The following is a 27,108-nucleotide window of genomic DNA, read 5'->3' as shown; positions in this document are numbered from 1 at the left end:
ACCACCCTGTGTCCTTACCCAACCCTAAACCCTAAAACACCCTTACCACCCAAAACCCTTGCTTACTGTTAAGGCTGTCTCCCTTCAGGTGCAGTTCAAAGACCCAACACGTTCCACATGATGATGGCGGTTAGGGGATGGACAACTTATTCTCCTCCACTACACAGATACTGGACTGTACCTGGATTTAAAAACGCTTGTGACCTAGATACCTCTCCTGAGATGAAAGTAGTGTTTGCACCAACACCTCCAAAGAGGAAAGTGCCTCTTTCGCAGAGTGGTAGAAGTTCTAGATATTTAGCTTCAAGCTGAAAAAAGCCAAATTATAGATGGAGCTCTTACAGCTTGGGCCTGCTTTATTAGAGTCCTTGCTACCATTTAATGAGGCCCTAACAGACACCAATGTGGCATTATAGATGAATCTATGTTGTGCTCCCCAGTCATTTGCCCAGTAGCTAAGTGATATGTCAGCCCATGGAGACCCAGCCTTTCTGAGTCAGCACCCTGTCCCCAAGAGCTTGATGAACCAAGCTCCCTCGTGCAAGATCAACCCTAATGTGTTAATTTCTGTGCCTCCAAATACGGAGTCAAAGCACATTGATGTAGTTAGCAGATGGGTCCTGGACCCCTGACGCCGCAACAATTGCTGCCTCTCATCTCCTCATTCTACAGCAGGACTGTTCAACTGTCACCTCTGTCTCTTGACCTGCGACTTATGCCCTCTCTTCCTCACAGAAACCCATGCCACTCTCACTTCCCCGATATGCTCTGATGCCTCCTGCTCAATACCAGATCTCTCTGCAAACATATCACCAAAGTTTGGGACACCATCGTCGCCACCAACATGATCTGCCTTGCAGAGACCTGGCTCAGCTGCTACTAGATGACGCACAGGAACCGCACCAACAAACTCGAATGGAACATCGCCATCATCCACAAAGAAACAATCCGCTGCACCACCACCGAAGATGACACCACAACGATCATGGAACACCTAAGTTCCCAACTCCACACCGACGACAGAACAACCATCAAAGGCACCCTCGCCTACAGATCCCCAGGACCATGTACCAGCCCCTTCAACTCCATCGCAGACTTACTCCCCCCACTTGAAATCTTCCTTGGAGACCTTAAATTCCGCCTGGACGACCCCACAGACACTAACTCTGCCAACCTTATGGAGCCCATCGTCCACATCGGTGGGACCGGATTCAAGCCTTGTGACTCCTGTCATAAGCTGATGTCAGTCACAGATGTCAGTCACAGATCCGCACCTTGTGTGCTTCTGGTGCCTGAAGCGCGACCACGACCTGAAGTTATGCTCCGACTGTCGCGCCATGAACCCAAAGACTTTGTGGGAGCAGTCCTGAAAGCTTTAGGAGGCCCGGCAGTCGTCTCCGTGTCGCTCGAGGTCCCAGTCGAGAGGGAGGTCTCGGGAGTGATCGCAGAGCCACCATCACCATTCGTCTTCCAAGTCTTAGCACTCCTTGGGTAAGTCGAAGCACAAGAAGAAGGCGAAGAAGCATTGTCGCTCTTCGCCGTCCCTCCGGCCGCTCTCTGGCTCCGTCTTCGGAGCCTGCTTCTGGGACGGCTCCGTAGTTCCCTCCTTTTCCCAGAGCGTCCCCTGCCCAGCTATGAGCTTTCTACGAAGCACTTCACGACATCTTTGGGAAGCCCGACTCGACCGGCGCATGTTTGGGCCCCGCCGTCTCACCTTGGGGCCCTGGGCCTTCGAAGCTGGCAGTTCTGGTGTCAGAGGGCCCCCGAGGATACAGGCCTGGATGCGGATCGACGCCGGTCGACCTCACAGTACCTTCCCTGGCACCAATTCCAGTGACGGCGCCCCGACCTTGGTTGTGCCCTCAACCGGCGTCGACCCTAGCCTCACCCCAAACGTCTGTACTGGCGCTGGAAGGTACATTCGTGCCTCTGTTCATTCCTGGTGTTCCCTTCCTCCCGGAGTGGCAACCAGAGGAGGGTGAGGAGGACTGGAAGGGATCTGTTGACCCTTTGGCTGTCCAGCTTGAAGAGCCGGACTGGCGAGAGGAACTGGGTGATGCCAGTTTTTTTGGATACCTCCCCAGGCCTTGGCATGCTCTCCCCCCTACTGTGGTTACGGACGAGGGAGCTTCCTACGCAGTGGTGTTGCGTAAGGCAGCTGAGGCTTTGGGCCTTGAGCTTCCGACGGTGGTAGTCCGGACTAACCTCCTGATAAAGCGGCCTCTTTGGAGCACCTTCTGCCTTTTAATGAAGCCCTCACAGACTTCCTTCTGGGCACCTGGTCCAAGCCCAGCACAAGGGCTCCTGTGAACAAGATGATTGCCCGACACCCTCGCCCTGCCCCGAGCGACCCACTTGTCCTCTCCCAACTTCCGACCCCCTAGAGCTTGGTGGTCCAAGCCTCGTCCTCTAAGGGTGCATTCCCTACTGCTCCCCCAGATAGTGAATCCACCTTGGCAAGAAGATGTTTTCTTCCGCCAGCTAAGCGCTGCTGTTGGTGAACACCACATGCCTCTTGGGCCGTTATCCCACTACTTTCTGGTCCCCAAGAAGGACAAAGGCCTGCATCCTATCTTAGACCTCGGGGCCCTCAACCGCTTCCTCCGGATGCTCACATTGGCTCAGGTCATGTTTGCCCTCGTCCACGGAGACTGGATGGTAGCGTTGGGTTTGCAGGACGCATATTACCATATCCCCTTCCTGCCAGCCCACAGGCGTTGCCTACGGTTCATGGTAGGCAATGAGCATTTTCAGTTTACCGTTTTCCCCTTTGGCTTTACCAGTGCCCCTCGGGTGTTCACGAAAGAGATGGCGGTGGTCGCAGCTCATCTGCGCCGATCAGGGGTTACAGTCTTCCCCTATCTCGACGATTGGCTGTTAAAGGTGGGCTCGCCCCAGGCTGTCGTCTCCCACCTCCAGACTACGCCAGACCTCCTGCACTCGTTTGGGCTCACTATCCGTGTGCGAAGTCCCATCTGATTCCCCCTCAGAAGCTCCTTTTCATCGGAGCAGTTCTGGATACAGTGCAGTTTCGGGCTTATCCTCCCGAGCAGCGAGTCCGTAATAATTGATCTACGATACCGATGTTTCAGCCTCTATCCCAGATTTCGGTGAGATTGACTCTGAGGCTGCTGGGCCTCATCACCTCCTGCATCCTGCTGGTGGATCATGCCTGGTGGCATTTGCTGGCACTGCAGTGGGATCTTAAGTTCCAGTGGGCGCAGCATCAGGGGAATCTTTCCGACTTCATCCAGATCTCGGCGGGGACTGCACGTCAATTGCAGTGGTGGTGCAAGAACCAGTATTGGGTCAGCGGCAGATCCCTCTCCCTTCCTCAACCAGAGTTGACAGTAGTGACGGATGCATCACTTCTGGGATGGGGTGGTCCCCTGGGAGAGGCAGGGATCAGGGATCAACACCACTGCCATGTGGTACTGCAACAAACAGGGCTGGGTCGGGTCGTAGACCCTATGTCAGGAGGCTCTTCACCTTTGGACATGGCTGGAACATCAGGGCATATCCCTGGTGGTTCAACACCTGGCAGGTTCTCTGAACACCAGGGCGGACGAACTCAGCCGTTGGTGCATGATGAATCACGAATGGCGTCTTCACTCTGAGGTGGTGCAAGGTCTCATCCAGCAATGGGGAGAGCCTTGGTTACATCTGCTCGCCAGCGAAGAGAACGCGCAGTGTCACCAGTTCTGCGTGTTGGAGTTTCCAAGGCGGGCCTTGCTCAGCGATGCTTTTCGTCGTGAGTGGAATTGTGGCCTCCTGTATGCTTTTCCGCCTGTACCACTACTGCCCAGAGTGCTGAAGATCAAGCGCAACCGGGCACAAGTCATTCTTGTGGCTCCAGACTGGGCACGAAGAGTCTAGTACCCCGAGCATGGCCATCGATCGTCCCATCAGACTGCCTCTTCGGGTGGATCATCTGTCGCAGCAGCAGGGGACTGTCTTCAACCCGAACCTGACCATCCTCCACCTCCATGTGTGGAGATTGAGCAGCGACAGATGACAGCTTTTGACCTTAATCCTGAAGTTTGTAATGTCATCTTGGCAGCCAGGCATCCGTCCACTAAACCAGTGTACGCCTGTTGATGGAACAAGTGTGTGGCATGGTGCACAGCAAAGGCTGTTGATCCCCTTTCTGCCCCTCTTTCGGAGGTTCTCTTGTAAATACTTTCTTTGGCCCGGAAGGGCTCTGCCCTGGGCACTCTTAAAGGCTACTTTTAGGCCATATCTGCCTTTCTTTGCTTTCCAGCCTTCTCTTTTCAAGTCTTCTATTGTAAATAGATTTCTAAAGGGCATTACTCAGCTCTTTCTTCCTCCCGCGTTCATAATGCCCCAGTGGGACTTGAACCTGGTCTTAACCTATCTTATGAGCGCTTCCTTCGAGCCTCTTCACAACTGTCATTTCAGGCTGCTCACTCTGAAGACCGTTTTCCTTTTCTAGCTGTTAATGTGGACGAAGTAGTACTTCGCACAAGGCCCTCTTTTCTTCCCAAAGTGGTTACCTCTTTCCATATAGGACAGACCATCACTTGGCCCACCTTCTTCCCACCTCCGCACCCTTCAAAGGAGGAGGAGAGACTCCACCGTCTGGACCCAAAACGTGCGCTGTCTTTCTGTCGCGACCGCACAAAAGATTTCCGGGTGGATGATCAACTCTTTGAGGGGGCCAAGAAAGGACGGGCTGTACAAAAAAGTACCATCGCCCGATGGGTTGTCCTATGCATTAAAATCTGCTACTCCTTGGCAAAGAAGGAAGCCCCAGTGGGACTGCGCGCCCACTCCACCAGGGCAACGGCAGCTACTACTGCCTTGGGGTTTGAAGACCCACTCCTTGACATTGGTCAGGCGGCAACGTGGGCATCTCTGCACATGTTCACCAAACATTATTGCCTGGACAGCCAAATCCGGAGAGACCTCTACTTCGGCTGCTCTGTTCTGCAGGACTTTCTGGTGTGAACTTGGTTCGCAGACCCACCTCTGGGGTTGGACTTGCTGGGGTATCTATTCTAAAGGTAAGGAATTTATAACTACAGTCTTTTTCAGATGAACAAGTCACTTCCCTTCGGTAACGATGTATCTGTAAGAGACATATGTAATTATAGATTCCTTACTGCCCCCCTCCCCCATCCTCTCTGTTCTGCGAACTGACTTCTAGGGATAGGGACTTCCTTTCAGGGTCCTATGTGCACCAGTGGTCAGCATCTTGCATGGCGCTGTGGTTCTGGCATGGAAAGTCGTGTCAGAACGGACGTCGGCGCGCATGGCAGGCGTCTAAATAAATATTGCGATGTCATCCCGCGAACACGATGCCAACGACGGACTTGGAGTCGACCGACACCACCTACCGACACGCAGGGGTACTGCTAAAGAAAAAATCTTTGGAGCCAGTCTGACGCCTTGGGGTAATTCTAAAGGTAAGGAATCTATAACTAATATTTGGATTAAATGGTGCTAACCAACTAGGTTGAGGTGCAAGAGTGATTGAAGACGGTGTGAGGAAGAAGAGCATATTATACAAATAAAGTCACCACACCGTAGGGGCGGGCGAGTCATGGGCAGCTGGAATTTCCAATTGTGAAAGGTTTGGTTGTGTTTTGTTAAAAGGATGTGCCGACACACATGTAGCTTGTGGAATCCTGTTTAATTAGGGGTCCGCCATATTCCAGTACAGCCAGCTCAAATGACTCTTCTCAGCAATTGAATTCCTAGTTGCTAAGGCACTTTACATTCAAAGTGATGTCTCCAAGAATCTATTGTGTTACATCACCATTAAAGAGGCAAAGACATAAGTAGACCACTACATGGTTCCACTTGGGGGAAGGGCAAGAGCTGAATTTCCTACTCTAATGTACACCAAAAAGAGCACAGGTAAACATGGGTCATTAGGAAAAGACAGTATAAACTGATGAGAGAACAGGAACCAAGATGGATAATGAGTAACATCTAATAAAATGTTAGAAGACAGAAGCACCACCCAAACAAAATGGGGAATCTTTGCTTACTGAGGAAGGATAAAGGAATTGATTGTCTACTACAAGTGAAACAACAACTAAAGATGTACCTGCCTAGGTGAAAGTTGCAGCCATTCTCTCTCTCTCAGCTGTTCACTTTGTCTGGGTACAGAAAAACTAAGGGGGACAGAGAGGAAGTTTTCTTGTATCCTAGTTTTCTTGAGCTAAGCTGACAAAACAGTACTGGTTTATTGAGACTTTGAGGCTTCATTGCCATTTAGTTCAGAAACGTTGCGTCCCTGTGATATGGACTCCATGTAGGTAATCTGATATATGACTGCATAGTGTTACAAATCAAGTCTATCTGAGATAAAGGCAACATTATTGACATTACAGAGGAGCTGCATACATGAGATATAAAAATGCAGAGTAACTTAGGGGAGCAGTAGATGAGGTCCTCCAGGTCACAAGTATTAGAGAGCTCTTGTCACCATTAGGAGACTTCGTAGTCTTTAAATTCTGACATCTGTGGGGAAGGCAGGACAAACATTGATGAGTATATAGTGAGATGACTAGCTGAAGCCAGGAGGTTCTGTCATTGTTGTACAGTTTTCTCTCCTCTGAAGTGCTATGTCCAGTTATGTAAGTCATGTATGCAGGGTGGCAAAAAGTCATCCAATGATGTGTCTTTTGAAATGCAAAATTGATCGGATCAAGAATCTAACCATACATACAGCAAAAGAGATGGATAGAGAATAAAACAGAACCATTCAAACATTACCCGATCCTTCTTCATTGAAATAATTGTTTTGAATGCCTAAAACCAGCTCACTGGACAAATGATGTATTCAACAACATTTAATGGTTTTCATCTAGGACAGAAACCAAGGAAAATGACAAGGGCAACTAAAACTGGATATCATATAGGGTTTTTGGGATGAGTGCTTGCAAAAGGACTCGATGGCCGTGGGAATCTTGATCTGCCATCAAGTAAATTATTTCTGCATCACTCCTGTATAGCTGTCTTCTATTTAGAGTGTTAGAAAATTGGCTCAATTTATGCATTGACACTGTTGTGCCTTAATTGGTTTTTGCCTCAGATCTTTAGTTATGTCAATTCTTTGTCTCAACAGGTTGTTGTATCTCCTGCAGCATGAAACGTCTGGCACAGAGCTAAAGACCGAGTGTGCGGTGGTCCTGGGGAGCCTGGCAATGGGCACAGAAAACAATGTTAAATCCTTGCTTGACTGCCACATTATCCCTGCCTTGCTGCAAGGTATCCCGGCATTCACCCGGCGCAGTACATACTCCCATTTAATTATTTCTTATGATTTAAAATTATTCTGTTTACTTGTAGTAAGAGGAGCTCAGACTGAAACATACTCTCCCCTTTGCACTCATAGGATTACTGTCGCCAGACCTGAAGTTTATTGAAGCTTGCCTCCGGTGTCTCCGTACGATATTCACCAGCCCTGTCACTCCAGTGGAGCTCCTCTACACAGTACGTCCCAGGCAAACCTGCTATTACTGTTCACTTGTGCTGTACTTGGGTGTAGAAATAGCACCACTATTATTTGTTTTGATAATTTATATGGATATTTATATTTGTTTCCAAGACAAAGAAGTACTGTCACATTAACAATGATACAATCCACTATTGATAGTACATATTCCACAAAAATGTAACTTCGAGAAGTTGCATCAGCATTGATGACTGTTGCATAGATTATGTTTTATCTAACAATTGTGTGGATACTTGCACTCGTGTTGTTAGACATATATTTTGGATTACCATCTATTTCAGTCGAACAAAGTAATTGAGAATTTCAGAAACATCCATCCGCCATATATCATTTTATTTGTAAAACAATACCTGCTATGAAAACCTGAGATATATTGAGAGCTGGTGGTTTTTTCTTGAGTGGTGTATAGTGGCGCATTTTGGAGAAAGTTCCTAGTGTCACAGTAATGACCATGTGTCCATAAAGGCAGCTGCGGGATCCCGCAGCGCGGGAGCCCGTTTTCGTGTTTAAAGACCTGAAACTTGTACCGCTAGCAGCACCGGCAGCCCTAAGTCCCGCCACAAGCACCACCAGCAGTACTGGCAATGAGGAGACTTCAGCCCCCATAGTACATAGCGTCCGGAGGCGCCAACATGCTTGTATTCGCCAGGAGGCGCATAAAGGCAGTTGCGGGTTCCCGCAGCGCTGTACGTGCGCGGTGCTGGTGCAGGGACATAGGGATGCCTGTCCACGACCGAACGAGGCCGGGCTGGGCCACAGATATTGGCCCTGCACTGTGAAGGCCTGAGAAACGGTAAGGGCTGGTTCTTATTTACCATGGCTATAATATCAGGAGTTTCCAAGATCAACATAGGAAAAAGAAAATTGACCCCAAGTAAAGCGAAGTCCGGGGGGAAAAATGAACCTATTACAAAGTACTTAAAAAGTACCATCAGCCTTATCAATAATGAGATTGTTCAAGTGGAGGAGCAACTAGCAGCTACTAAATCAGCACTAAACGCCGCCCAAAGGGAGGTGATCTTAGCCACGGGAGATCAGGCTTGTGGAAAAGATACAACCATTGAGCCTGTACCTCAGGATATAAATAGAGCAAGAACAGTAATCCCCATAACGTTATAGATGTGGTTTGTCCCACCATACTAGGGCCATGTGTTTCGTTACAACCGCTTGAAATATCTACGACTTCAGACACCTCCGATTTGACACCACCCCTGCGAAAAAGAGTAAACAGCAATCTATGGGCACGAAAACTAGCTCTCAAATCGTCCAGTTAAACAAAAAAAGGGCAAAAATACAAAAACAGATGGAAAAAGTATGGGGTCTGGAGACTCACCACACCACATGCAAGGCATAGATACCCTGTTAAACAAGCATTTGCAATGCAATAAGTCTCACATTACTGAATGTATGAGCTATTGGTGTGGCATTCTTATTAGCAATGCCAATAGCTCAAACTTTAATAATGTGAGACCGATTGCATTGCAAATGCTTGTTGTAATGCAGTTCAAGTTTTCAGATGGTTCTCTTATGTGTTATGAGTTCATGTCTAAACTCCAGATGAATAGGCGGTCAAATGGTAATGCATAACTTTGCCATATTGTGAACTCTTGAAAACAAGTTGTGCAGTAGAGTATCTTAGACTTCTTTTGTTTTGAGTTATTTAACAATAAAAGTATATTGAACTTAGTAAGTATTGCAAATGTCTCTATTTGCACTCCAGATGTGGGATTTGAGCCCCAGGCTCGAATCACAATCCCCTGTCATTATGGCCTCAACGACGTTGGTCTGTGCTTTCGTTTTTGCATCTTCTGCACATCCATTCACTTGAAAAATCACAAAATAAGTTGAGGTTTTGCTGACAGGAGGGCTAGAAAACACAAATCAATTATTGTCCAGTGTTTCTGCTGTCTGCAGTCCATGCACTAACTCGGAGATTTTCGAGTTAATGCATGCGCTCAAGACACGAAAAAAACAGCATCATGGTGTGGCCACTGAGTCCATTTGCACACCTGTCTTTCTTCAAAGTAACCTTTTGCCATTTAATAACTTTCGTATTGTTTTCCTGATGTTTCTTGATTTCTTTTATGTTTAAATTAACAACATGCTGCCCCTGTCCAGCACATTGTCACCTCACTGCACTAGCAGTTCCTGCGTCCTGATCACCATTAAATGCTTAAAGGCATCAGAGAAAAAGCATTAAGTGATTCACCACAATTGTGCAAGATTGGAATATGTTTGTCCACATCATGGAGAGAACACTCATCCCAGCTGTGAACAATGTGGCAACTTGAACACCACAGTGCTTAGGAAAACAAGGAATCCCTCATCTGGAGAATATGGTTAGCACTGGAAAAATTTGCATTAAGTGATAATGAAGTTCTGTAGTAGGGGATCTCTGTGTATAGTCATAATCTATGAATAGTCCCGCCCATGTGCGGGGACCCCGGAGCAATCAAAATATCTCTTAAGCTGTCCTGCATTTGCAAACCTGCAAAGACACTTAAGAGACAGACAAAATAATACAGCCTAATAACAATATGGCTGCACTGGCCAGCACTTCATCTGAAGTGAACACAAAATCCAAAATAAAGTTTAAATGTCATTTTTATTCACATCTGACATGTTCCTTTATTGTATCACACTCCCTTCACCAAAATCCCTTTAAACAATAGAGAGGAAGGGGTGGACAGACAAGCCCTATAGGCTGTCATTATGTGTCTGCTAAAAGGATACCGTGCCTTTAAGGAACTCTCCAGAGACTCCCGGTATCCCAGGATGCACAGCCAAAGCAAGTTACTTTCAGTTCTTTTTTCCGGCTCCTGCTAACAGGACCCGGGAGCATTGAGCTCTACCCTTTTGGGTGGATGTTTTGGATTTAAATTGGTTTTTTTTATATAAAAGTTTGTTCATTCGACGTCTAGAGCCTTTCTCTGCTGCATCCTGTCGTTTGGCGCAGTTTGACCCACTCTATTTTACTTAACATGGCTTTATTTGATAAATGCCCTGAGTGTGGGAGGAAAATGGCCAAGACGGACCCACATGATGTCTGTATTCTCTGCTTATCATCTTCACATGTCCCTGCTACATGTGACATCTGCAAGACCTTCTCCAAGAGGACCCTGAGGGACAGAGAGAAGATTTGCCTTCAGGGACAGGAGAAGCAGAGAACAGGTGGGACTTCTGGGCATGGAGGATCTCCTTCCCCATCCTTTGCCCATGCTTCAGCCACTGGAGGGACCTCCGGGCAGAAAAAGGAGCAGAAACGACACCTACTGGCCGGAAGATCCCGTTCGACGTCGAGGACGACGACGGCTAGAGGTACAGCACCGGTGTGTTCGCCGTCGATCCAGGGCTCTGGATCTCGGTGTCCTCGACGTTCGACGTCGAGAGAGGGGCCGGCGAGACCTAGGACTAGGTCGCCGTCGAAGACTTCACAGTTGACGTCGACACACCATCGACGTCGTACTGCGCCCCGCAGACAGCACCGCTCGCCGTCGAGGCGAGCCCGCTCGTCTCCTTCGCCGTCGACTCATAGATCGACGTCGACGACATCGACGCAGAGACACCGGCGAAGGCCGTCGAGACGAAGGAGATCGACGTCGAGGCGAGGGAGAGCGCCGTCGAGGCGACATCGCTCACCGTCGACGTCGAGAGGCTCGCCGTCGAGACGAAGGCGCTCGACGCCGAGGAAAGACAGGGGTCGCCGTTCGACGTCGAGGGGACGCCGTTTGCGTTCAACGGCGAGGAGAAGCCGTATGAGGTCGACGCACAGTTCGACGTCGAGGACGAGATCACCTGGTGACGCTTCTTCGGTGATTACGATATCCAGTCGTGGATCTAGGAGAGGAGGACGCTCTCCCTCGTTCGCTTCAGCCTCCTCACGGGGTAGACCCGCAAAGAAGAGAAGGGTGGACGGAAGTCCGGACAGAGCTAGTCCGGGTTCTCCTGCAAGGGGTGATGGACGGAGAGAGTCTCCAATGGACCCCCTGCCACTGCCTCAGAAGCCTCCTCCTCCTCCTCCTCCTCCTCCTGACCCCCGCCTCCCAGTGGCGCCTCCTAAGGCGCCTACGCCACCTCCGCTACCACCGCCTCCGGTGCCACAGCTCCCGCCTTCTCCTCGGCTACCAGTGGCTCCTAAGACCCCACGCAGACTGAGATCGCGCTCTAGATCTCGCCGGAGGCCACGGAGCAGACACAGATCGTCCACTCACACAAGGCATGGACGACGGAGGTATAGATCTCGATCCAGAGACACGAGGTATACGGACTCTTCTGGCACTAGACGGCTTTCCCCCACGTTGTCGGAAACGCCGCCTACTAGAATCTCGCCAGTGGATGATATTGCCGCTTTCCAAGATGTACTGATGAGAGGGGCGGCAAAATTGGGAATCTCAGTGACAGTACCAGTTCCCCCAACCTCTGTGATATTCGAGACATTACACAAGGCGCATCTATCACGCCCCCTCCTCCCTTTGGTTCCAGGTCTGGAGGAACCAGCCATGGAGGTCTTCTTGACGCCAGCCGTGGTGAAGTCTGCTCCCTCAAGGTTGCAGAAGAAGTACAGGGCCCCTGATTCGGACCCGGCGTTCCTCAGGGTGGACCCTCCCCCGGACTCTGTCATTGTGGTTGCGGCTAGGAAACAACATTCCACGTCGCCCTCTTCAACAGCTCCTCCGGATAAGGAGAGTCGCAAGATGGACTCCTTGGGGAGGAGGATGTGCTCTACGTCGGCCACGACTATGAAGGCTGCTAGCGCCTCCGCTCTGCTGGGTCGCTATGACCGATCATTATGGGACTCCCTGCAACAGTTTGCTGACTCCCTGCCTAGGGATAAACGGGAAGACTTCCAGGAGGTGTTGAATGAGGGCATGATGGTCTCCAACCAGATCATCAGTGCGGCGGGGGATGTGTCATTGCTGGCGGCCCATGGGTACTGTCATGGAGTACACATGAGGAGACATTCCTGGCTGAGACTTACTTCTCTAAAGCCTGAAGCGCAGCAAAAGATTGCTAACTTGCCTTTCTCTGGCACGACGTTGTTCGGGTCTCATGCGGATGACGAAATGGCCCGCATGAAGGCCGAAGCTGAAACCCTGAAGGCCGTGGGGTTGGAAAAACCCAAGGAACAGAAGAGATCATTCCGTTCCTATGGCAGGCGTTATTCTAAACAACGCAGCCAAGGGCGTCAGTCTGGTCAACAACAACACCAGCACCAACAACAGTTCCCGAGGCAGTCCTTTCAAAAGCGCCAGAGGGGCAGGGGACAGCAGCAATCCTCATCGGGGAACAAAGGCCCGGCCGGGTCGAAGCCCTGAAAGGTCACTTCCCCCTCATCCGTTACCCGCTCCGGTGGGGGGGGGAAGTATTCAAATCTACCTGGCAGAGTGGAGAACAATAACTCAGGACAAGTGGGTGCTGAATATTGTTTGCAATGGGTACAGTCTTCGTTTCACCAGCCCGCCTCCACAGATCCCCCCAGTGCGCTCTCCCCCCTCATGGTGCGAGAGCTCCAGTGGGAGGCGGACATTCTGTTAAAGAAGAAGGCGATAGAGACTGTTCCTTTGAGGCAAAAAGGAAAAGGTCTTTACTCAAGGTTCTTTCTCGTCAGAAAAAAGGACAAGAACGAGTTCATGCCTATTCTAGATCTGCGTCAAGCAAACAAGTGGATCCGCAGAGAAAAGTTCTGTATGTTGTCCCTGCATCAGATTTACCCTCAGTTGCATCGAGGAGACTGGCTGTGCGCCATAGATCTGCAGGACGCTTACTTTCATGTGCCGATCGCACAAAAGCATCGCAAGTTCCTGAGGTTTCTGGTAGGCAACAACCATTACCAGTATACAGTACTCCCGTTTGGTCTGAAGTCTGCACCAAGGACGTTCTCCAAGTGCATGGCAGTGGTGGCAGCACACTTGCGGAAGAACAAAGTGTTTGTGTATCCATACCTGGACGATTGGCTGATCAAAGCTTCCACGTACCAGGAAGCCCAGTGTCATTTCAACAGGACAGCTGCCTTGCTTCATCGCCTGGGACTGCACATCAACATGACGAAGTCAGTGCCGATCTCTGTGCAGTGTCTCCAGTACTTGGGGGCCTTAGTCAATACTTTGAACGCAAGCGTGTGTCCTTCGGAGGAGAGACGCTTATCTATCCGTGGGAAGGCCCTGCATCTCCTCTCAGCCCACTCTCCTGCAGTGAGGACGGTGTCCTCTTTACTGGCGTCGATGGCTTCATGCATCTTTCTCACCCCCAATGCACGTCTGCATATGAGGCCTCTGCAGGAATGTCTGGAGGATCAATGGGACCAGAGGCGGGGGCGTTGGGAGGACAAGATTCATCTGTCCCCACACGCTCTACAGTCTCTGAAATGGTGGTGCTCCTCAGAGAATGTCTGCAAGGGGACTCCCTTTCACAAGGATATTCCGGTCCAGACCATTGTGACCGATGCGTCTCTCCAGGGCTGGGGAGCGCATTCGGGCCCTCTTCAGATTCAGGGGATATGGTCACAGACGGAGATGACTTACCACATCAACTTTTTGGAACTCAGAGCAGTACACTTGGCCCTGAAGGCGTTCCATCCCTCCTTCAAGACGAGCTCCCTGCTAGTTCAGACGGACAATACTACTACCATGTATTACCTCAACAAGCAGGGGGGCTCCCGTTCACGCACGCTGTCTCGGGAGGCACAGACGATCTGGAATTGGCTGGTGGCCAGGAACCTAACGATCACGGCAACCCATCTGCCGGGAGTGCAGAATGCCCAAGCCGATGCGCTCAGCAGGCTCGTTCAAGAAAATCACGAGTGGGTGCTAAACGACGACGTGCTAAGAGACGTCTTCGCAGAGTGGGGCACTCCGGATATCGATCTGTTCGCTACGGCAGAAAACAGCAAATGCCGCGACTTCGCGTCCAGGTACTACCAACCAGGGACACTGGGGAATGCACTATGGATCAGCTGGTCGAACAGCTTTCTCTACGCCTTTCCGCCCATTCCCCTGATTCCGGCGGTGCTGATCAAGCTGTCGCAATCCAGAGCCAGGATGATCCTGATTGCTCCGGAGTGGCCGAGGCAATGGTGGTTCACCGACCTTCTTCACCGGTCTGTTCTGCCACACCGGCGCCTGCCGTGTCGGCCGGACCTTCTCACGAAATTCGGAGGACAGATGGTTCACCCCAATCTCTCGTCCTTGAGTTTGGCAGCATGGCTCCTGAGCTAGTACAGTATGGACACTTGAACCTACCTCAGGACTGTATGGAGATCTTGAAAGAGGCGAAGAGACCGTCTACGAGGACTTCTTACGCCTATAAGTGGAAGAGATTCTGCTTATGGTGCACGGCAAAGGACATTGACCCTACATCCTGTAAAGAAGATGTTATTCTGCCTTATCTGCTGCAGTTAGCTCAATCTGGGCTTAACTTTCAGTCTATTAAGGTTCATCTCGCAGCTTTGACTGCGTATAGAAAGGGCCCTTCCCAAACCTCATTTTTTCAAATCCCTGTGATTAAAGATTTTTTGGAGGGTTTGCGTAAGGTGTTTACCCCTGTTAGACGACCTTCTCCACCATGGGAATTGAACGTGGTGTTGTCCAGATTAATGAGGGAACCTTTTGAGCCCATTCATAAGGCTTCTCTGCAGCATTTGTCCTGGAAGGCTGCCTTCCTTGTGGCCATTACATCGGCCAGGAGGGTAAGTGAGATTCAGGCTCTGTGTTGTCAAGAGCCGTATACTGTATTCCATGCTTCTAAAGTGGTAATGCGTACTCATCCTAAGTTCTTACCTAAAGTGATATCTGATTTTCATACCTACAGACTATCCTGAGAATGATGGGGCAGGACGGGTGGGCAGATCTCTGGTCAGGGGATTTATGAGAGAGCAGACACACCTGGCTGTCATGGCTAGCACAGAAAATAACAGAATCAACGATGCTTGGCTACACAATACACCCCCTTGGATTGAAAGCACTCCCAGTAGGGCTAGGTAGCCAAGAACTATATAGTCCCTTCACTTCTGGGGGAAACAGGGTTAGACGGGAATATAAATATATAAATGCACTGCACCAGCCACAGGATCTACTCGGAGAATGGCTGCGATGGGTTTAGGCTGTTTGTGTGTTTGTTGTTGCGGTAACGGTGCGCCACTCACAGTGAGTTGCTCAGTACATCATGATGTGATGTGAAGATGGAATTTTTTGTAACCATAGAGGATGTTACCAGATTGAATGACAAGGCCAGGGCTAGGCAATCAGCCATCAATCACTCACTGAGAAATGGTGCAGCTAGGGATGGGTCAAGTAGAGAGTGGTGCAAGATTGAGGCTCCAGATTTGTGAACCAATCTCTTGACATAAGTAAGTGTTCCGGTGCTGGATCAGTACTCTCAGGAGCCACCTTAGTAACTGTTCTGGTGCTGGATAAGAAAGCTCAGCCCTGAAGAAATGGAGGTTGAAGCTGCACAGTCTTTGCCCTAATGTTTACCCAAAATTATGCAGTAAGTACCTTATTTATGCAGGATGCCGCAGTGTCCAGGGTAAAACACAAAGCATAAATAGTCCTTAAATCCTCCCGCTGAATATAGAATTAAAAATGTAAGAGTTTCTTAAAACTCATAAAAAAGAGTAGTGAAACCCACCCAAACAGTTCCAGCAGCAAATCTTTACTTGATCCCAAAGGGCACTTAGCCAATCCCTCTAAAAAGGTCCACACTCCAGGATCACTCTGGTCTGCCCGCTTGCAGAACTAGATGTGAAGAGGTTTGAACATGCTGAGGGCAAGTAGGCACAGGACATGAAGGCTGAATGCAGATGTAGATGGCCCAATGGCCACTGAGCTGAAGGGTTGGGAGCCGAAGATACTTCACTGCACTCTGAGAAGGAAGTCCAGCTCCTCACATGCGCTTATGCAGCGTGAGCGAGAGGAACCAAGTCCTGAAGAGGAGAACCTCAGTAGCCTCACAAGTCCAACCTGAAAAACAGAAATAGCTCAGTCTGAGGGCACCGCCTCCCCAGAGGAACAGGCAGGTCAGGCCAGCTTCCGATCACCAGACAGTGTGGACTGCCGCTGTGATCTCACTCACACCCAATGAGATCAGGAACCCATGGTGGGCCAATGCCTGTCCTATCTTCCTTGCCCGTGGTTTGTAGCCCTATAATTGTCAAAAGCTACTAATGAATTAGTTTGGAAGTCCACAAATGAGCCTAGAAGGGCTGCAGGAAATCCCTTCTTTAGATGGGTAATCCAAGCTCGCTGGAGCTCATGGTAGCTCCCCCGTGAGAGGCACTATATAGTCATGCAGACCTGGCTTTCAAAGACCCCCCTCGTCCTACCCGGCATCTACGTGAAGATATGGTCCTTGCCTTCCAGTGGTGCGCTGTGTCGGAAGCTAGGGATAATTGTTTGGTTGTGCTTCTGGTCTGCCTGCCTCCAGGGTGCTGATCTTCTGGTTCCCTGGTCCTGACCCAGGGAGAACCACAGGTCCTTCTACGCAGGCTTCCCATCCCACAACACCACAAATAAACACTTTGATATACTACGGCCTACTCAATGCAGGGGCCGCGACAGGGCTCGATAGTGCCCGTAAGGTTGGTCCCATCCTGCCCAAGTGGCCTAAGGGTCATCCTGGACCCCCTGCCATGCACCACTGTGGTGCAACAGCTGTGATGCCCTTGGCTTCCCATAGCTGACATAGGGCTATATAACTGTCATCATCACAAAGTGCTATCAACATGCCGTTATTATAGCGCCTCAGCACTTGTGGCCATTGTGTGACACAGATTCTGTGCTTCCTGTGGGAATGATGGACTATAATAAATCTTGCCAGAAGGGTGTCACTGCATGTCCATGTGGAGATGCTGGAAGTCCCACTATCTGGCCCACTGTGTATGTAGCGCTGTATTGTAGTGACATGAGCTGTTGGGAGAGTGTTCATGTATGTTACTCAGAACTTTCCTGTTATTTTCAGTAGTTGGGACATATTTACAGCTTGTGAATTAATGTATGAGGCTTACTCCCATAATACTGCAGATGGGGTGATCTCATAGAAGATGGTTCCTAGTAGGGCTACAGATCCTGCTGAGTTTCGGGGCGACCCAGGGATCCAGAGTTAACCTTTGTGATGCAACTGGATCCGGTCCACGTGCGCATGAAGCATTCTGAGGAGATCACACACTGAGCAATGAAAGAATGCTACTTTTCTAGGTTTGGTGAAAGAGGGGTGTGGCAAAGGGGGTTCAATGCCTGTGCAAAAGTGTCTAGTGGGCTTACACTGCATCCCTTTATGAACCTCGCCAACTGGATGTTGTCTCACTGAGTACAATAAGATGAGATTTTAACACCATAAAAAAATGTGATGAGACAAGATGCAAACCCGTGTGGGTGCTTCCATGCAGAAGTACAAGCTGGAGACACCGAACAGCATTAGCTGGGAGCTGCTGTTAGGGTGATGCCCAAAATGCCACTCCTGCGGCTGGTGGCACTGTCTGCGAACTTAAGCACACATTTACAGGCTGTTTGGAGTGGTTCTTAAAATAAATTCACCGATCAAGGTTTGCTCTTTCTCCGCCTGCAGATTTACAGATCCTGCCACTTCTGTTGTGCCCTGCACAGCTGAAATTGTCGCAGGTTTTTGTTTTGCGTGATTGCACTAGATAAGTATTGTTTTTTTCACAGGGTAAATGTTTTTTTCATGTGAGGAAACCTCTTGTCTTGCATCAAATTTATTTTTGGGCGATCCCTTTCCATCGCCACCCTGGAGACGGATTTCCCAACGCTCGCGCTGAGAGAAAATCTTGCAGCATTCCCGAGATGGCAATCGACCCAGACAAAATGTATGCATTCCATGTTCCCAAACTTTCCGGGCATATCCGCCATGTTGCCCCTGCTCCCCCAGTAGACCTGTATTATGGCAGAATTCATGCTCCCTTGACTTTGCTACAAGTCATTTATTCCCTCTTATAAATCAGTGGCTATATAAACACATTCCGTGGCTATTATGGCAGTTACTACACTGCCTTTGTTCCCAACTGGAGCTGGTGTCCATAGTCACTAGGTTAGCCTGTTGGGTCTGAACACATATGCTACAAACTGTGCTTAATTTGAGCCGGTTGGCACAAAACCGGTGCTTGTGACAGTCTGCCACAAGGTGGCGCTGTCTGGCTAATTTCGAAATGAACAAAACAATTAATTCAAAATACATTTAAAATGACTATTACCTGTCACCCAAGCCATTCTTATATCTTTGGGAGCCTGAAGTAGTTCGAATTGTCACACTTGTAAGAGTGTGATGGTTTGTAGTTGTGTTGTTACTATCATTGGCAGTATGGCAGCGGTAATGTGTGGTGCAGGCTGCAGGGGCCTCCTGACGAGAGTCCCGGCAATTATTTATTTACAAATTAAGCACTGCCTACAAGAAGCACAAGTGTGGTGTCCTGTGGTACACAAGCGCCCACTGGGTGCTCAGGAATTCATGAATTGTTGTAGGTCTAGCATCGACTAACCTACCGCATAGGTCATAGGTAGTAGGGTGCCCCATGCGAAGACTGCGGTGTCATCATGTGTGAGGACTGTACGTGTTCTGCTAAAGCATGGCAGTGACCTAGCGCGTGCACTAATACGTGCAGTGGGGGTGAGATGCACAGTTCACTCGCTAGTGCACACACCTCTGGGTGGTTAACTAATAAGCATCGTGAATGCACACGTGCATATGGGATGTTACTTATGGGATGTCCCCAATTCGTGTGGATTGCATTATTTTCCGGATATAAGTCACGCATGGGAAACACTTTGCTAATCGTGTTATACGTTTTTTGGGTCTCGCAATATGAGGGGCACCGAACATCTAAATGATGTAGGTAGTGGCAGTTATTATAAAGCACTTACCACCCCCCCAAGGGACCTCTCGGCGCTGCAAAACAGAAGAAACGTATTATGGGTAATTCGGAATGTATGGGCCGAACCAAGTGCATGTGCGGGGGAGGAAATGAACTCCGTGGAAGGATACGTCACGTTCAGCATTGCCTACGGTCAAAGGGTGGAATTCAGACGTGCCTGCAACTTGAGGAGGACAGTGCACCTTGGCAGGGGTGTTCCATTCAGGCTCAGGTGACAAGGCCAAAGGTTTGGCTGCAGATGGTAGGAGCTGGGTGACAGGCCCGGGGAGGTTGAAAGTGCACGAGGGGCCGCGGGGGCACGCCGAGGCTCGGCGGGCGGGGTAGGGTGTTGGCTGCGCGGCGGTATCATTATGTATTTGTGAAATACTTCAAAGGCGGAGGAATGCGGGTCATGCCGTCTCGCCCATGCCGGGGTGGATGGAGTTCAAGGGTGCCAGCTATTGCGCATCAGAGGCCCCCGGCGGAGGGCCAGCTATTGCGCATCAGAGGCCCCCGGCGGAGGGTGAAGTCTGCGAGGAGCGGGCACGTCCTAGGGCAGGTTGGGCGGGTGGGAGGTCGGAGTATCCGGCGGGCTGCCTGACTGCTCGGCGCTGATGCTGCTCGCGCCTGCAATGCGTTGTCATGCTGCACCTGTATGAGGGGCGTTACGCTGGCCCCCAACTCGTCAGGGCTCCAAACTTCCAGGCAGGCCACTCCGCACAAGACCAATGATTATCCACGAGATATGGGAAGCTCAAGGGCCCGCATAACATTTTGTAATGGGGGGACGGGAGGAGGGAGGCGGGAGGCATCATTTTGCCCTTACCTCTCTAGCCACTCGATTTGAAACGCTATAGAGAAAACAAGCGGCAGGGAAAGCTTGAAAAACAAAGAAGCTTGCGAGTGGTGCGCGCGCCACTGCGAGACGTGCTTTCAATTATCGCGCCCGTGTCTGGGCACGATAATTGAAACCACATGGCCTATTGGTGTTTATTACGCGTTCCAAGCACGTAATAGCCACCAATAGGCCATGGGCGGAGCAATGCGCCTGCCTTTGGCCAATTGCGTGCAGTCTTTTATAAAAAGACGCACGCAAAGGCCAATGGGGTAGCACAAAAGGAATCGCACAAGCGTGTGCGATTCCTAGGTCAGTGCTAAATCCCTGTTTTTCTCCTACTAAATGTCTCGTGCTGCGCGAGCACCACTGCGCAGTGCAACGCTAGGTGCGAGACCTAAAAAAACTACACAACTTTGAAAGACGTGTCACGGACGAAATTAAACAAGTACAAATGGATATTGCCCATTTAACGGGGCTGGTTACAACCCTATATTCATCAAATTTGTGCCAGACGTCTTTGCCTAGTAGTAATCCGGCCACAAAAGTATCTACTGCCCAAATCTCTGACAATTGAGCAAAAAGAGACATAAGTAACCCAATACTGATGACCTGCTCAGAGGAGTCTCCTAGTGTTAGTGCCTCAAAGGACAGGGTTAATATTTCAGAAAACTTTCAAAACAAGTCTAACCCAGTAACCGCAGATGTAATACGACCTAAGAGGCATCATGAGGCTCCCCTAAATCTACCGCCTGAGGCTACTCCTTATGTTGTCGTTTAAAAAAATGTCCCTAAATGGCCAGACAACACTACAGAATCTTGGGGGTCATTGAAAAATCGAGTTGTTCATTGGTTCTCAGCAAATACTCGCTGTAGTATTAGAATCCTCCCTTGGGAAATAATTATGTTGAGAAGAGTGAATTGGGTGGGTAAAACAGTGAAAGCATGTGAAGGTGACTGTATCGTTGTAAACTTCCATTCCCCCGAAGTGGTAAATTCCATTTTAGAAGAAATATCAGTAAAAGATACATGGCCATCCAACCGCCCGGATGAGTGTTATTGCAGTCCCCCTTGGTTATTTTTATAGACCAAGAATGGAGCCTCACTATCCAAGAGGTAGATCTAACCCTAGCATTGCGACACACATGTTACCGACCACCCAGAATAGATTTGACCCCTTGGGAAGCTGTAGTGAGGTTGATTGACTGGATGAGAAAGTTGTGCAACCAATTGAAAGTATCAACATTACCCCTCTAACCCCCCCAAATAATATTTCTGGTACTAATTTAATTGGTAGTATGTTATATGGTTCACTAAAATTTATGTCCTGGAATATCACAGGGGTTAAAAACAAGTTACACAAAACAGATTGGCTTAATAGCATTCACGATTGTACATTGATCCTATTACAAGAAACTTGGCTCACTGAATGTGTTTTTATAAATGGTTTTAAAACTATTTTCACAGAAGCAACCCCATCGAAGGCGGGTAGAGCTAGAGGAAGTCTAGCAGTATTGTCTGCGGTGACCTCCCCCCTGATTTTAAAGAAGTTCTATACGAAATCACAGTTTTTTCAGTTCTTACTGTTTTCTGTTAAAGGCAAGCTGCACTCTATTGTGGCGATTAACTTTAACAATAATATTTTTGATAAAACATGGGGTAATTGTTAAAATGGAAGAGGAGCTGGATGTTTTCTTGAAAGGGGTAGGGGAGTACATATTGATTGGGGCAGGGGAATTCAATAGCGAAGTATGTAACTTTTCAATAGCGGGCCGATGTGGACATGGAGACACCCATAGTGATTGTATTTTCCACTTCCCTCATAATTCCAATGGTGAGGCAATTAACCATGTTATGTACAAACATAACTTGGATATTGTGGAGCTTGTTGAACATGGGGGCGAATATGTAAATAAATCCTATGAAGGGGCTAGATCATCATCATGCATTGACCACATCTTGGTATCAAGGAACTGTAGGCCCTTCGTGTAAAAGTGTTACATACAGGCTGGTTTATATAGTGATGATCATCCTCTGCTTCTAATGCTGACCCCGAATTTATATCATACTGAGACGGTGTTTGTCATCACTGGAGAAATGAAAACACAAGGCGTAAATGGGATCTCTATCAAGTAGTCAGGTGTCAACCCGACAGCCTTTATGGAAAACATAGTTCAAAATAATAACCACATTATTAACGTGCTTGGATAAATCATCCACCAACATTGTGATAGTAAGTTCTTTCCAAAACATTGCTGCTGAAATTTCCAATAATTTGAAATTTAGGAATAAGAAACATAAGGACCAACATCCTAGATTGTTCTACAAGCAGTGTTCCAAATTAAACACAGATTTAAAGGAGGCATTAAAAGTAAGACCTAGAAATGCTGACAACATCTGTACCCTCAGGAAATGTTACAAAGAAGCATTCAAATTAAGGAAACTAGAGATTAGGGTGTCTGCTTGGAATAGCCCGATCCAAGCGGCAGAGACTAAGGACTCTGCCCTTTCTGGAAAACAATTGACTAACCACTATTCAAGGACACAACATCCACTAAAGACAAAATGGTAGTGAGTCGAAAAGACTGGCTGTCCCACTTTGAGAACAATTTTAACCCCATACATGAGAATATTGAGACAGGTGAAAACTGCATTATCATATCCCTAAGTGTTGCTAAGATAGAACCCCTTATTATCGAGATTAAAACCGCCTTAAAGAATAGCGTTAGCGGTTAAGCCGCAGGCCGAGATGGGGTCCCAATTGATATTTTTTTAAGTACAATGTTGATTTGTGGTCTCCGATTTTAGTTAACTTTCTTTGTTATCATTAGTGGGATGCTGCCTATAACCTGGGCAGAAAGTACGATCGTCCCTATTTTTTAAAAAGGCGACAGAGGAAGCGCAAAATGCTACTGACCAATATCCCTTTAGTCTACGTCTAAACTAATGGGTAGAAGTATGTTGAATAGATTGGAATGTTGGCCTAGGACAAAAATATTTTAACAGCAGCCCAATTTGGTTTTAGAAGGGGTATTGGTACGGTCGAGCAATGTGTCAACCTCAAGATGCTAATAGGGAAATACACAATAGTTAAGACCTCTCCAGCGCTTTTGAATTAGTGAATCATGCTAAGCTATGGCAAACGCTGGATGGGATGGGCGCTCCACACGATACAATAAGCCTCTTATCACAGCTATATGCCCATTTAACATCAAGGATACGCTAAGGCCCTAACGGGCAATGTGCTACACAATTTAAAGTTACCCGTGGAATTAGACAAGGCTGCGCCCTAGCGCCCCTTTTATTCTCACTATCTATAAATGGTATAGATTTTTTTTTTTATTACAGAATGTAAGGGCTGATGTCCCAGTTGTTGGTAAACGCATGACCCCAGTTTTACTATACGCAGACGATGCAGTCCTAATCTCGAGAACTGCAAACGGTCTACAAAGTCTGATAGACAACTTTACAGACTTCATGACCGCAAAAGATCTAAAAATTAAAAGTAAAACACTAGTCATGACCTGCGGGAAAAGTAAAACTAAGAATAGAAGACATTATGTTGATGGAGTACCCATCGAACGAACATCTACTTTCTCATATCTGGGGCTTCTTTTCAATAGTAATGGATCATGGAGTACACATATTAATTTATGTAAATTAAATTTTACTAGATCGAGTGAGGCAATTTTTAGATTTTCTCCAAAAATAGGCAGTAAGCCAGTGCGTGAAATCCTCAAGCTATACAGAAGTAAATGAATAACTGGGGCCTGTTACGGTGAAGCACTATGTGGTAGGACAGACATCACTGCATTACAAACCCTTGAACTAATTTTTAAGGAGGGTACTATCGGTACCCAACACAACGGCTACCCTCATTGATCACAAGGAATTAAACGTTCCTTACATTAGTGATCTGATCAGTATGGCTGCGCTCACACTGTGGTTCAGAATATGGTCCAAAGATGAGACGTATTTTACTAAAGATATAATAAAGGACTGCCTTACACTTGATCAATCAATCAAGAAAGCTTTATTCAAATGTGGACAAACAATCATAAAAGCACAACAGCAACATTTCATATACATTAAAATTCATATTAAAACATTATTAAACTCAACAAGCTTTCCTGAAATTAAAGAAAGAATGTTTAAGAGAGAAACATTTGTTTTCTTAGGTACAAAACTTTTTTCAAAAAAGTTGCCATCCTAAAGACAGTGTGCACATTATCTAATTGTTGTAATGCCAAGAGGGCAGGTCAATATTGACGAAGCCCAAAGCATTTAAACTAACCCTGGGCGTAGTTTGCGTAGTAGCGCTACACGTAGCTACGCGAAGTGCACTTCGCACTACGCGAGATACGTGTAGCGCCACGCGAACTGCGTAGTGAGCTGTTCGGGATGATTGCACAGTGCCGGATGCTTGTCCGCACTGTGCAATCATTGAAAACGGTATTTCGCACAGTGCGAGCTGTCGTTTTCTGACGCTCGAGTAGATTTTTACTCGAGCGGCAGCTTTCTCAACGCGGCCTGGTAGTTTCTCATCGCGAGCGGTCGCGAGCATACTCCAACTTGATGTTGCTGATCGCGAACGAGGAAAAAGTCTCGCCGGGAGTCTCGCGGTCGCCAACTTGACGTTGAGGACTGCGAGCGAGCAAAAAATGCCAACTACGCTATGCATTTTTGCACTGTGCTACATGCAATTCGCGTAGCGTGAAGTAGCACAAACTACGCAAACGTAGCGTAGTTGGCCGCCCAGGGTTAATTTTAACATTGGGACTATACTCATTCTCCTAGCATTAGAATAAAATTAGCAAAAAAGAATAACATGGATCGTGGTTTGCTTGGAGATTTTATCACAAGGGCACAGCTGTAGGGCTTGGGACCAGTCATTCGCTTTGGGCAATCTATGAAAAATTCCCAAGCGAAATCGAGTTAAAAGGAACCTGTCGTATTCACTGAGGACCAAGGTGAGGTAGGGTTGGATTTTAAAATTAATTCAAATCAGCTGGTTGTGAAGAACAGAAGGTTTTTCAATTTCCGATGATAGTCTGTAGGTGTCTAGTAGAGACAAGCCCTTTGCTTTTAGTTCCTTCCTAGTTAATTTCCTGATGATGCTGGGATTAGTGAAGTACTCTAGGCGAACATAGCTTATCCATTCGATCCTCATGGCCCCATCCAGTTTCAAAACGTCCAAAATGATGTCTCTGTTTAATTTAGTCTCTTCCTTTGTCCAGAGTCTGTGTCATAACAGCACAGGCTCGAGTTTGATTAAATCCTAGACAAAGGAGTGTCCCAACTCCGGGTGGCAGATACTCGCAGAAGTGCCATTTGGGACAGATCAAATGTATTTTAAAAAAGAGTTTTCTACTCTTTGAATGGGAAGCAAGTCAACTGTCCCCCAAACCCCAGTCCCATAAATTGCCGCTGAGACACATTTTGCTTTGTATATTTTGATAAGCTCTTCAGGTGGTCTTTTGCCTAGTTTTATTGCAAAGGCTCTAAGTGCACAGTAGTGCCAATTTTTTCACAGACACAGCCTGTGCCAAGGAGTCATTATGGTCAAAAAGAATGCCCAAATATGAAAATTTCTTAGTGACCCCAATCTTTTGTCCTGACACAAACATATCTTTAGGTTTTTTGATGCCAGAACCGCAATGCATAATTAAAGTCTTAAAGGAATTAACTCTTAGGCCTAGCTCTTTCATAAATTTGGTAAAGCTATCCAGCTCCCTCTGAAGTCCTACTTGGGTACGGGACATCAGTACCGTGTCATCTGCATATAAAAGGGCTGGGATGGGTCGTCCCGCCACATGGGGGAAGTCATGATTGTCATTTAGAAGAGCCTCTCCCCCCCCCCCCTCCCCCCAAACCGTTTACGTACAGATTAAAAAGGAACGGAGCAAGAACGCAACCTTGTCTGACTCCACTTCTGATCGGGAAGGGAGCCGAGCGTTTACCCTGCAGGCCACAGCGCACACGTGCATTGGCGTCACTATAAAGACGTTTAAGAAAATAAATAATCTTTGGATCAACACCCATCACTTTTAAAATTGACCATAGTTTGTTATGTATCACGCCATCAAATGCGACTGTGAGGTCAACGAAAGCTAAAAATAAATTCCCTACCTTGGCCCTAGTGTATTTACCAACTAAAAGAGACCGGTTCAAACCCTGCTCTATGGTTCCTACGCAGGCTCGAAAGCCATATTGCAGGTCCGACAGAACAGTGTTCTCCTCCGCCCACACCTGGAGGAGTTCCAGAATTATTCTGCCTGCTACTTTGGTTGTGGCATCTAGTAATGAAATGTGCCTATAGCATGTCGGATCCTGTCTATCCCCCTTTTTAAAGATGGGGACAATAGTTGATTCTACCCAAGTAGATGGGAAGACGGCATTGCAACTAGCATTTAGGATTTGAGTCAAAAGGGGCCCCCACAAAGTAGTAGTTGATTTAAACAAATCTATTGGTACCCCATCAGGACCAGGTGCCTTGCTACCCTTACTGACAGACAAGGCCCGCTCTACTTCATCCAAGGTAAACGATAATGCGTTAACTTGGGGAGGAGATTCAAATTTCAAGCATCCTGGGTGGGAGAGTCCGTCGTAGCAGGGTTCCCCTCGCCCTGATATACTTCAGTTTAGTGCTTAATCCATTGCTCCTCAGTTATTGCTATTTCAAGTAATGGGATATCCTCTCTAGACAGGAAAGGGGCCCTAATAACTTTCCAAAAAGCTGCGCTGTCATTAAGCACTGACGCTGAAAGTAGTGCGACCCACATCTCCTTAATAGTGGCTTTCCTGTCGCTGATTGCTAGCTTGTATGCATCTCTGGCCGCCTTTACCTCGAACTTATTTCTTGGAGTTTTATGTAATTCCTTTTTTAAGTGGGAGTAAGCTTGAGTGCATCTAGAATCAAACCATCCT

The 27,108-nt window shown here is 48.0% G+C and overlaps 1 protein-coding gene across 7 annotated transcripts in view; it reads left to right on the top strand.

Moving 5' to 3' along the window:
- Positions 1-27,108, top strand: part of ARMC8 (armadillo repeat containing 8) — an 811,657-nt gene that overhangs the window by 110,940 nt on the left and 673,609 nt on the right. For 4 of the 7 annotated variants that reach the window (XM_085648657.1, XM_085648654.1, XM_085648653.1 and 1 more), the window contains exons 4-5: positions 7,097-7,263; positions 7,367-7,464. In XM_085648657.1, the coding sequence (XP_085504783.1) occupies positions 7,097-7,263; positions 7,367-7,464 (265 nt within the window). The remainder of the gene's footprint in view (positions 1-7,096; positions 7,264-7,366; positions 7,465-27,108) is intronic. The other 3 variants (XM_085648656.1, XM_085648655.1, XM_085648659.1) reach the window with 1 other exon arrangement.

This window comes from Triturus cristatus, chromosome 3_2 (genome assembly GCF_964204655.1).
Source record: "Triturus cristatus chromosome 3_2, aTriCri1.1, whole genome shotgun sequence".
Classification (NCBI taxonomy): domain Eukaryota; kingdom Metazoa; phylum Chordata; class Amphibia; order Caudata; family Salamandridae; genus Triturus; species Triturus cristatus.
Note: the sequence above shows the minus strand (reverse complement) of the source record. Positions and strands in the feature narration are given on the sequence as shown.